Source organism: Eubalaena glacialis, chromosome 2 (genome assembly GCF_028564815.1).
Source record: "Eubalaena glacialis isolate mEubGla1 chromosome 2, mEubGla1.1.hap2.+ XY, whole genome shotgun sequence".
Taxonomy (NCBI): domain Eukaryota; kingdom Metazoa; phylum Chordata; class Mammalia; order Artiodactyla; family Balaenidae; genus Eubalaena; species Eubalaena glacialis.
Genome location: NC_083717.1, coordinates 106,532,318 through 106,544,456, shown reverse-complemented (window position 1 = coordinate 106,544,456; position 12,139 = coordinate 106,532,318). Strand labels below are relative to the sequence as shown.

At 53.2% G+C, this 12,139-nt stretch overlaps 2 protein-coding genes across 2 annotated transcripts; one reads left to right on the top strand and one right to left on the bottom strand.

The window, feature by feature from the left end:
* The first annotated feature begins 528 nt into the window (after positions 1–528).
* Positions 529–3,862, top strand: DUOXA2 (dual oxidase maturation factor 2). Its single transcript, XM_061182192.1, has 6 exons — positions 529–675; positions 1,782–1,839; positions 2,134–2,268; positions 2,527–2,740; positions 3,098–3,312; positions 3,669–3,862. The coding sequence occupies exons 1-6, from the start codon at positions 529–531 to the stop codon at positions 3,860–3,862; spliced, it is 963 nt and encodes a 320-aa protein (XP_061038175.1).
* A 2,928-nt stretch (positions 3,863–6,790) lies between these two features.
* On the bottom strand, positions 6,791–8,776 carry DUOXA1 (dual oxidase maturation factor 1). The gene is made up of 5 exons (XM_061181449.1): positions 8,755–8,776; positions 8,497–8,675; positions 8,120–8,177; positions 7,317–7,451; positions 6,791–7,062 (listed from the first exon to the last, which is right to left on the bottom strand). The coding sequence occupies exons 1-5, from the start codon at positions 8,774–8,776 to the stop codon at positions 6,845–6,847; spliced, it is 612 nt and encodes a 203-aa protein (XP_061037432.1). The 3' UTR covers positions 6,791–6,844.
* Between the last annotated feature and the right edge of the window lie 3,363 nt (positions 8,777–12,139).

The following is a 12,139-nucleotide window of genomic DNA, read 5'->3' as shown; positions in this document are numbered from 1 at the left end:
CGCAGATCCTCAGCCTCCCCGGCTTCATTCTCACCCTCCTCTCTGGGTCCTCTGAGGCCAGCTGTGCAGGTGTCCACTCAGGCCAGACCAGCGCCAGATGTGAGCATCTGGACTGGGACTCACCCTCTTGCTATGCAGGCGGGGCTCCTCTCATTTGCATAGCGACCTCCGCCTCTCGTTTGCATGATCTCTTCCTTCTGGGACCTGGCTGCAAAGCCCCGACACGGCTCAGCACGCTGCCCAGGCTGCTATAAAAAGGATTTCAGGTCCTGTGCGACTTCCAAACGCAGAGTGAACACGCAGAGCCCGCTCTCCCACCTACCTAACTCCGTCCCGGCCAACCCAGAGCGCCTGAGGGCAGCTAGCTGCTGCGCTTCCTTAGGGGCGAGCCGAGGCGCTCAGACTTGACTTGTGCGTTGGGTCCAGTCCTCGCACGCAGGGAACGGGGTAAAGGGAAGTGGGATCCGGGCTCGGACGCCAGTGACCACTCTCCCCGCTGGAACAGACCCAGCTCGGCCGGGTTGCAGCATGACTCTGTGGAACGGTGTGCTGCCCTTCTACCCTCAGCCCCGGCATGCCGCCGGCATCAGCGTCCCGCTACTCATTGTCATTCTGGTGTTCTTGGCCTTGGCTGCCAGCTTCCTACTCATCTTACCCGGGATTCGTGGCCACTCGGTAAGGGGGTACTAGAAGCTTGGGTCTGGGGGTGGAGGGCGTCATGGACAGCATGTCTCTGGAGGACAGGACAGTTAAGACGGCGGCAAGATCTTCCATGAATAGTCAAACTGAAGCACTGAACCAGACAGGTGGAGCATAGCCAGAAGTCTGGCCCAGCAAGCACCCCTTCCCAAGGTTAGGGAGAGGTCCCATACAAGACATCCAGAGGCTGACCCCAGCTGGAATATTCAGGAGGCTGCTGCAGAGAATGGGAGCCCAGTCCAGTAATCCTGGGGCCAATCCTAGTCTTCACGTGCTGCAGGGGTCTCCTGCCTCTCCTCAGGCTGCACCTCCACTCCCATCCCACTCCCATCCTGACCTCAGGTGATGACCTTCTGGCCAAGAGGACAGAAACCAGCAACTCATACTGCTGTGTTTCACCTGTGCACTGGGTTGAGTCATGTGTGTGGGAGCCCCCATCCTAACGACAGAGATTTCTCCACAGAAATTTCTTCGAAGTTGTAGCAGACTGGGCACTTTTTCTTAGATTCCCTCCTCTCCCAGAACCTAAGTTGTCTGTTTTTCAAGTCTAGGAGGACCTAGCCTCCCTGAGTCTTGTGTTGGTTTTCTGGGAAACTGGCACACCTAGTAATATCTGAGAGGTTGTGTTCGCACCTCCTCTACTTGGTGACCAGACCTTGAGGCCTCCCTCTCCTGAGGGAGGTGACCGCTGCCTGCCTAGCACTTCTGGACTCACTGAGCCTCATCATGGCAGTGACCCAAGCAGGAGGTGGGACCAGGACTATGAGTCAGATAGCTGGAGAGGAAAGGGGATGAAGGTGGTGGGAGAGCACCAGGTAGAGACAGCCCAGTTGCAGGGTGGACTGGGAAATGGGGCTGGGAGGCAGAAGCATGCAGCCAGAAAACATTAGAAATGCCAGTGGCTCAGAGGGACTTGCATGACTTGACTTCAGCCTTTAAAGGTCAGGAATGTAACTGGGGGAAAGTGGGCAAGAGAGAGAAGTTGCAGAAGCACTAAAGGCCCGGGTGGCATGGGGTCAAGGGAGAGCTTGGGGACTCTGGTTGGGCAGTACCCAGGCCTGACCAGGTTCCTGTTCCTGCAGCGCTGGTTCTGGTTGGTGAGAGTTCTCCTCAGCCTGTTCATAGGAGCAGAAATTGTGGGTGAGTGTGTGATGCAGCGGAGGGGGAGAGGACCTGGGGTGAGGAAGGAGGTGGCCAGAGGGCACCTGGGAAAATGGAGAACTGGGGATGGGTTCCCGCTCCCTCTTCCCATTCTCTTTCTAGTGGGCTCTTTCTAGTGCCCACTCTTCCACCCTTACCGTGTATATCCCTTTGGACTCCTAGACGCCCCCATCTCTGTTCAGTGTCCCAACTCCCATCACCACGCTCCCAATCCCATCTCCCCAATCTTCTCCCTAACCTTTCCCCTCCCCCACGGTTTGCCTCTCCCCACAGCGGTACACTTCAGCGCAGAATGGTCAGTGGGCAGAGTTAGCACCAATACATCCTACAAGGCCTTCAGTGCGGCACGCGTCCGAGCCCACGTCGGTCTGCACGTGGGCCTGGAGGGCGTTAATGTTACACTCACAGGTGAGGAGCCGCGGCGAAGTGAACTCCTGAGGTTGGCAGGCACCATGGTTGGGGGTGTGTGGCAGGCAGGGGCAGCTGGACGACCTGTGAGGACAGCTCCCACAAGCTCATATGAATAGCTTTTGGCTCTCATTGATTTGTGTTTTCCCCAACCGCTGCCAAACCTATTTCTCTCAAGATTCTCACCTTCCTATCCGAATCCGCTTAGTTGCCCGGTCCTCGCTGTACGCAGCCGGGTGACGCCGCCGCCCTCCGCAGGGAACCCGGTGCAGCAGTTGAACGAGACCATCGACTACAACGAGCAGTTCATTTGGCGGTTTGGCGAAAACTATGCTGGGGCGTACACGGAGGCACTGCAGAAGGGGCTGCCGGATCCAGTTCTCTATCTGGCGGAGAAGTTCACTCCGAGCAGCCCCTGCGGGGTTTACCGCCAGTACCGCTTGGCGGGACACTACGCCTCGGCCACGCTGTGGTGAGCGCGGAAGAAGACACTTTGCGTACTTGCGCGCGCGCGTGCGTGTGTGTGGTGGGGGTCGAGGTGGGGGCATGTGAGCCGGAGGACGTGAGCTACAGTTACAGCCCGACGCGCTTAGGGTGAGAGTTGCCGCCTCGCGGGCAGATGGTCACGAGGTCCGTACAGACCGCTGGAATCCGAAGAGACCCAGCAATAGCTGGGCGCCGGCTACTCCCCTCCAGTGTTTCCCTGCGCCTCCGCCGTCCCAGCCCCGGGCTTTTGTCCTGGGGCCGGGATGTAGGGGAGGCGAGCGCTTGGGAACCCGGGCGGGCTGGGAGAATCCGGCTCACAGCTCCGCTGGTCCCCTCCCCGCAGGGTGGCGTTCTGCTTCTGGCTCCTCTCCAACGTGCTGCTCTCCATGCCGGTCCCGCACTACGGAGGCCTGGCTCTGCTGATCACCGGCGCCTTCGCACTCTTCTCCGTCTTCGCCTTCGCCTCCATCTCCAGCGTGTCTCTCTGCCAGCTCCGCCTTGGCTCCTCCGAGCTCACCACTCACTACGGTGCCGCCTTTTGGATCACGCTGGCCACGGGTGAGGACCGAGGGAACCGGCCCCCGGGTGTCTGGGGGCGGAGACGAGATTTATACCAGCGTGCGCTTTCCGGTCTGCATAATGAGTTCACATATATTATCTAATTTGCCCCTCTCAATAGTTCGTACAGGCAGGCACTGTTGTGCCTATTTTACAGAGGAGGGGAAGGGAGTTCGGAAGGGTTCGGTATCTTGCCCCAGTGGCGTGCGAACCCGTGTATTATGTATGCCATATTAGAGGTCTTTCCGTGGTGCGTGTGTCTGGGGAGGAAACGCAAATACCTCCAATAGATGGAGACGGGCGGCCGGGTTCTGGAGCCCTGACCGCCTCCTTTACCCGCGACTGCGCTAACGCAGGCATCCTGTGCCTCCTCCTCGGAGTGGCGATGCTGAGTCTCCACTACGCTCGGCCCAGCGCTCTTCGCACCTTCTTGGATGGAAGCGTCAAGGGCCTCGAAAGTCAGGCGAAAGGGAGCTCTCCTCTCATCCTCAACAACCCACTGCATAAGCAGTTCCGGGCCTCAGACTTAACCATCAGTACTAACCTGTGAAAGGGACTCAACCTCGGACTCCTACTCTGCCTTGGTCCCCCGCAGGCCGGGAAGCAGTGCCCACCGGGCCTGGGGAGCTCCGGGAGGGCACTGCGCTGGGGGCGCGGGGGGGAAAAAGCCGGTGGCCTCAGATGGGCCGCCTGCACCCGGGAAAGAGTCTCCCAGGGTGAGCTGTAAATAAACTTTCTTCTTCTTCTTTTTTTTTTTTTTTTAAACTTTCTCCCATTATTTTCCATGGCTTTTCAAGGCTTTTCGGGATACGAGCTCTGGGGAGACTTCCCTGGGTTGGAGGCAGCCTAGTACACTCTTTCTCAGCTTTGCCACAGACACCGGATTCTCTGTGTCTGAAGAATGCAGAGTAACCCGGGAAAGGGTCTGGGAGAGGGTGCCCTCTAGTGAGCCCAGAGAGGAACCAATCGGAGCCTGCATCTTCCTGAGCTACCCCAGTGACCAGGCAGGTCATTCCCCCGCACCTCCACCCCCGCTGGCCCTGTGGGATCCCCCTCTGCTGGCCCAGCTGAGGGGGCTAGGAAGAAATGGCATTTTGGAATTTATTCACTAGCTTCACTTTATTCATTAAAGGGGTGGTGTCTGAGGGCCGAGGTAAATGTCAGCAAGGCATAAAGCTGTAAATCCCGGGATTTTTTTTGTTTGTTTTAGGTCCTTGGCAAGTCCTACAGTCTTATTCGGCAAATTTGAGAACTGAAGCTCAGAGAGAATGGGTTAATATTAGATCTAGAACAAGAAGTTTGGTCTCTCCTCCCTCGCGGTACGTTCATTGTACCAAGAGATCACACAAGCTGGGGAAGTGAAGAGAGAACAAAAGGGAGCCAGGAAAAAGGAAAACAAGAGGTGCAGAGGGATGAGAGGGAACATGGGAGAATCGCACTGTAAGCCCCCCGTACACGTATGTCATCATGTGGGTGGAGCTGGGTTTCAGTAAATGGGACCTCGAAGAGGCAAAGCCCCAAGGGAGGGCAGGGTTGCTGGGCAGAAGGAGGGGCAGCCCCTGCTTGGTCTCATCACTGGGATGGTGAGCAAGAGGGAAGGGCAACAGGAAAGAACACTTCTCGTGTAGCTGATATGAATTCCCCAAAGAAGGTTTTTCCGTGGAATCACCACTAGGCCCAGGAGGCTGCCAGAGTTTCATGCTCATTCCTTCACTCATTTTGTTGGGTTTGACCACTCTGGCCATAAACAGCCTTGGCTCTGTAACTCCAAGGGACCCCAAAGAATCATGCTCTTATTACTTTTCTCCACCAAACCTCACTTATTTGGCTTATTCCACTGATGGAAAAGCTTCACCTTGGAGCTATGTCCTCAATACTTAGGATGTTCAGTATTCCAGAATTTGCACTTAGCATGGCAGCAGGGTTTATGGCAGCCCCAACATCTGCCTTAGGGCTTTTTGTTTTGTTTCATGTTTTAGCATCAATAGGTAGAGCCTCTTTTCCTACTCCACCTACACATTGGGGCTGGGAACCTGATACAACCCATCCTGCAGGCAGTTCTGGTGGGGTTTTGGGGGGTTCCCAGTGAAGTCTGGAGCCAGATTGGAAGTCCGGGTGGCCACCAGGGAGATGAACTTTCCAGGGCACAGTCAGACTCCTCACAGGGCACCTCAGAGGAAGCCTCTGACCGACGAATGTCCTGGGGCTCGGGACTCCCACCTGTGGACCCGTAGCGAGGGCTCAGGAGTCCCCCTTCCTCAGGATCCCACTCCAGGACAGGGTCCTCTCCCACAGTCTGGCTGAAGAAAGCCTGCAGCCTGTGGGCCACCACCATGGCCAGGCCCAGCAGCACACAGAGCAGTCCTGGGGATAAGGCAACAAGTATCCCATCTTAGTGATAGTAACACCTTCCCAAGGACATCTTCTGCTAAGAGCATTAGGGCACCTCTTAAGGGAAGCCTAGCGTCCCTGCTTCAGGGCAACTTAGGCTCCGAGAAGTGACTGACATAGGGTCATATGGCTGATGTGGCTCTGTTGCTCTGAGTTTTTGGACTCTAAACCCAGTGCTCCTTCAATTGCATCCCAGGAGAGAGAGAGAGAGAGAACTCTGAAAACAGAGAAACCCTGGGGGGAGGGCAGGACACAGTGGGACAGGAGAGGACAGTAAAACTGCAGGGCAATTTAAGGCTATGTGAAGTAGGCACAGAGAAGTGTTCTAGGAATGGGGGACACAGAGAAGAGTGTTTGGGGAAGGGGGGACATGAGATCGTAAGCTCTGGGGAAGAGCTGGGTGAAGAGAGAGAAGGGATGAGGGACATGACAGAGACAGAGATAAGACACAGGGGAGTAGGGATATATGAGGAGGGAGGGGCTGTGGGTCTGAGAAGGGGAAACCCGGCGATGAGGGATCTAAGAGGGAGGGGGCTCTAAAGAGGGGAAAGGTCCCCAGAGGTACCTCCCGGTCCCTGGAGGCAGACGCTCAACGCCACGGACCTGATGGGCCCCAGCCCTGAGTCCTCCCATGCCTGCCTTCAGGATTGGGCCTCACCTGTGGTCAATGTGATCCAGAAGGCAGGCCCATGGTGAGTGGGCAGTGTGGCAGTGCCGAGGCATAGGGGGCAGGGCGGGGTGAGTGACATGGCCGTGGAGAAGAAGAGCAGTCCCAACAGCTGGAAGACACCCGTGGCCAGCAGCATGTGGCCACCGTAGACCAGCACAGGCATGGAGAGCATCACATCGGCCAGCAGCCAGCAGAGGAATGCCACCCTGGAGAGCCACGACCTGGGGAAGGCTGGCCCAGGCACCTCTACCTTGTTTGGGGTGAAATTCTACCTGGAGGGCCCAGGTGGAGGCTCAGGGACCCAAGTACACCCCAAAGAGGTGAGGTAGGGATTCCTGCCTGTGGGCTTCCCAACCAAGCACCGTGGTGACTGGTGCCAGACTGTCCCACTAGGGGTCTCCACATGAGTGGGGGAGAGATGGGTAGAAACCCCACTCCTGGGTCTAGGCCAGCAGGGCCTCCGTCCCACCCTCACCACAGTGTGCCCGAGGTGTAGTGTCCCGCCAGGCGGTACTGGCCATGCAGGCCACTTGGGCCGTGTAGGGTGAACTTCTCGGCCAGGTAGAGCACGGGGTCTGGCAGCCCCTTCTCCAGTGCCTTTGCATACTCCTCCGCGTGGTTCTCCCCCATGCGCCAGGTGAACTCCTTGTTGTAATCGCCGGTCTCGTTCAGCTGCTGCACTGGGGTCCCTGGGGAATGGAGCAGCTGTGCTCAGCAGGGACCCGAGGGCCAGAGTAGGTATTTACCTGGGCAGAGGCTTATCACACAGGAAGAGGGCCAGGCTCTAGTCTCAAGTGAGGGAAGGCAGCTTCCGAGGCCTGAGAACTTCCCTTCCTACCTCCCCCGGCCCGGATCCTAGAGCTCTTTAGACCACACCAAACATAGATCCCAAAGCCACAGAGCAGAGCCTTTCCCTTCCTCCCAGGCAAGAGACCTCCCTCACCTGTGAGCGTGATGTTGACTCCTCCCAGCCCAATCTGCAGCCCAACAGCGGTGCTGATCCATTCGGAACTGAAGGCCTTGTTTGATGTGTTGGTGCTGACCTGGCCCACAGACCACCCAGAGCTGAAATTCACAGCTGGGGTTGGGGAGTTTGACATTCAGGAACTCAGGGAGGTCTGGGCATTGCTGGGTTAGTCAGAGGGAGAGCTGCAAGGGGACCATGTCAGTTTTGCTCATAGTTGTGTATCCATTAACCCGCCTAGGGCCTGGCTCATAGTAAGTTTGCCAACAATATGTATGGGATGAATAAATGAATAAATGGGTCAGAATCTAATATCTCCCCTGGTCATAATCCTCTTACCCCTGCCCTCCCTTCCTCCCCCCATATAGGGAGAGCTACTCAAGCAGCTGGGGCAGGAAACGTTAACATAATAAACCATGCTGGGCAAACACAGAGAGCTTCAACATAGAGAGTTTCTATGTTTCCTATCGCCTAATCCCCAAAGCGAAGCAAGCAGCCCTCCATCATTCTCTCCCTCCAGCCTCCGTAGACCCCGTCCCCACAGGCATTCATTTTGACCTGCTTTCCTCTGAATAAAAATGTTAGGAAGGTTGGAGAGATGCATCCAGGAGGCTTGCACCTGTCAGGGCAAAGGTAGATGTGAGGGGATAAGGCCAGGGTGAGGGAGGCGTGTGGGCAGGGAGGTCTAGAAGCCCACCCTGAAGCAGAGCCTCTGTGAGGGAGCCAGGATAGAAGAGATGGGATGCAGGCAGCTGCCCAAGTCAGCTGCACTCCACACTCACCCAGGATCACAGCTCCAATGAATAAGCTGGTCACCACTCTCAGGATCCAGAACAGCCTCTGCATCACAGGGTGGGTAGGTTTAGGATGGAGCACTCTCCTTCCAAATCCACCCTTTCTCTTTCCAGACTTGGGAAGGGTGTTCTAAAACTGAGGTCACTTGGTCACCTGAGATCAAAGTGCCTGGCCCATAATAGATACTCAGTAATTATCTGTTGAATCAATGAGTGGCGAGCTCTCTGCTGGGAGCGTGGGTGACGCTTTCTCGGGACTAGAATCTCTTTCCTGAATCTGATTGTAATCGGAAAGTCTGGCCCCCTCACCTCGAGGCTGAGGTCTCTCTGGGGCTGGGGTCTCCAGGGCTGGTTTTGTTTCTCACCATCTTGCCCCGAATGCCTGGCAGGATGATGATGAAGGTGACCAGTGAAGTCAGAAAGATGGCGATGATGACGTCCAAGGTGGTGACCATTGGGAAGTTCAGCTTGGGGCCAGCGTAGGAGGGGAATGTGTGTCCAAAAGCAGCCATTTTGGTGGGGTTGTTCAGGGGAGGCGGATGCTCTACAACAACAGTAGGTGTTTACTGAGTGCCCGGAGACCCAGCAGAGAATAAACCAGACCCCTCTTCTCTGGTGCTCACCAGACGCCACTGTTACTGCCATTTCCGCTACCCCTCAGCCATCCATCTCCCCATGTTTTAGCTGTGAGAGAATAAAGGTCTTGGCAATCAGTTTCTGTCACCCCGTGCTCCCTTGCTAACCCCCAGGTCCCCTAAACCAGTGCCACCACTACCCTCGAGGCTTCTCTGCTTCCTCTGGGACTGTCTTAAGGAATGTAATTCTCTTTTATCTCCCTCAGGCCTCCAGCACAAGCAGACAGATCACAGAACATAGAAAGAGCTATATTTTCTGTCAAGGGAAGGCATAAGGCTGAAAGATGGTACAGATTACAAAAAAGGTTGGCTTTCCTCCTCACTCCACAAAGAACAAAGGTAAGATAGCTCTGCTAAGTATATAATCCAACTACATCATCAGAGGGCTGATTCCCAGACCTGGCACTGCCCAGGCTGGTCTGACAAGCTTTCTCGGGCACCCTGGCTCCTGTTCTGGCAACTTGAGAGCGATCGAGCTGAACTGAGCTCACCTCAATAAGCACTGAAGGAGCCTGCCCTCCACTAGGGCACAGTGCTGGGGCCAGATGTCCTTCTACCCCACACATCATCAACAGCAGCCTTCCTCCTTGATTTAAATTCCTAGGCTTCGTTTCAGGTCAAACCCTGGCTTAGCTCTTTTCTGTCTGTTCCCTGATCTCAGAGCTATTTTGGCTCTAATTTGTCTCTTTGCAGACAGGATATTGGGGAAATGGCACCTGAATTTACTGTGTTTTGTTAAATCCACACAGAATGATTGCAAGACATGCTATTATTTTAAGTACCACAAAGAAAGAAAGAGGAAAAAACACTGCCAATTAAACAATGACAGCCGTTGCTGGTAAAACACACCTCAATTTCAGAGATGTCAAAATGTGAAAAAAAAAATGCATCTTACAATCAATGAACCCAGCTCTGCTCATTTCCCTGTGTATAATCTGTACTGGGGCCTTGGTACCCAGGAGGCTCCGTAAGTTACAGTCTGACCAGGTAGTGTCTTGTTAAGTGATACAGTGAATGAATAAGCTTAGAAGTTTAGCAGCTCTGTGTTTGAATTCTGCCTTTGCCTCTTCAAGTTACTTGACCTCAACAGAGACTTGGGTGTATTTTAAAAATAGGGATGATGATGATAATGTTTACTTCATAGGGTCATTGTGAACATGAAACAAGATTGTGTCTGTAAAGTGTTAAGAATAGTGCCTGGAACAGAATAATATTAATAAATGGAAGCTACCAGATTGGGAAGGAGGGGACATTTCATTTCTCCATTTATCTCTTTCACCAATTCTTCTTGGTGGGAACCCTGGGCAGGAATCAGTTCTGGGTCTAGTTCTAGTTCTTCACTGACTGATTTTTTTTTCTTTTCTTTTTAAATTTTTTTGGCCACACTGCACAGCGTGTGGGATCTTAGTTCCCACACCAGGGATTGAACCTGCACCCCCTGCATTGGAATCGTGGGGTCTTAGCCATTGGACCGACAGGAAAGTCCCATTCACTGACTGATTTTATAACTGGATAGGCAAATGACAACCTCCCTGTTTCTTGGCTTCCTCATCTGCAGTTGGATATGATGATCTCCAGGACCCATTCTAGTTCTAAATTCTGTGATTCTCTATGACACATCGTAGCTCCCAACCTCCCTCTCTCTTTCTAGGCTGGCCACCTCCTGGTGCTGTCTCTGGGGGGTAGCATGGTATCAGGCAGAGACAAAGAGACAGTTTAAACGTTTAATTCTGTCTTTTGGGTAAGTGAAATAAACGCTGTCACATGAAGTTTTGCTTTTTTTCCTTAACTCTTCAACTCTCCCATTCCAGAGGAATGTGTATCTCCTTTCTTCTTGGGCTCTGACTCCAATCCTGCCTGCCTTCACCACCACCTTTCTCATCAGTTCTCCCCCTTTCTCTTGGTGACTTTTCAGCTTCTCTTTCTCTGCTGGCTCTTTCTCTCAAGGATATGCTTACATTTCTCCCATCTTAAGAACACAAAGAAAAGGAACTCTTTCTCTTGACCTTTTGGGTCCCCTCCAGCTACTATCTTATGCCACTCTCTCCCTTTCACAGTCAGGCTTTTGGGAAGAATCGTCTATGTATGTCCACTGCCTTATTTCCTCAGTGAATCTGGCTTCTTCCCATCCCCAACTTCTCTCCTTTAGGTTACCAAGCGCTAAATCTAAAGGGAAATTTTCACTTTTCATCATTCTTGATCTCTCTGTAGTAATTCCTCTTTCTTCAGGCTTCCTCCCTGGGCCTCCACGACACCATGTTCTCCTGGGTCTCCTGCCTTTGGCCAACCCTTCTGTGGCTCCTTTGCTAGTTCTTTCTCCCCTCTTAAACACTTATGCTCCCTAGGATTCTGTCTTGACTCTCTTCTTCCAGCACTCTTCATGATTCCCTCAGCAAGTTCATCCATTCCCATGGCTGATGCTTCCCAAATCTATGTCTCCACATAGACCCCCTACTTGGGCTCCAAACACAAAAGGGCCAGCTATCCTCTGGACATTTCACTTGGCTGTTCCACGGATGCCTTGGATTTAACAGGTCCCAAACTGAATTCACTGTCTCCACTCTGCTTTTTCTTCTGTTTTATTTGTCTCTTTGGTGGCATCACCACCTCATCAATCAAGTAAGCCAGAGAGCTGAACCATCTTACCTCCTAAATATTTCTTGAAACCACCCAGGCATTTCCTTCCCTACTGCCTCTGCCCTAATTCAGCCTCATCCTATCTGGCCCAGTGCCACAACAATTCTTCTAACAAGCAAATATAATCATTTCACTTCTTTGCTCTGGGTTAAATCTAATCTTCTTACCATCACATGCAAAGTCCTTTGTGATCTGGTCCCACCTGCACTTCCATCTCCATCTTTTGTGCAATCTAATCTCTAGCCATACTAAACTACTGGCCTCTCCCTGAATCTGACATGCTCTTTCAAGCCTTCGTGCCTTTGTATATGCTATTTCCTCTGTCTGGAATGCTCTTACTCCCATGGCAAACTCTTCACCCATCAAGTCTCAGCTTGTGTTACCACCTCTGTGAAGTTTCATCTGACGTCATCAGGCCAGTGTAGATGTTCCCACCTCTAATGTTCTGACTGCATTTTGAACATACCTTCACAATCACAATAATTACACTGCACCCTAACTGTTTGAACGTTTAGAACCCATTAGCTTGTAATCTCCTAAAGGGCGACGACTTTGTCTTTCCACCTTTGCATCCCCTGCATGCAGCATATACTTACCAATCAGTCTGTGGATGGAATGGATGAATATATGAATGAATGAGTCCCTATCCCTGTGAGAGGCATCTTCTGTTTTGCACTCAAGAGGGAGCTATGCTCCCTCACTGCCCTCTATCATAATCATTCAACATTAACTATCA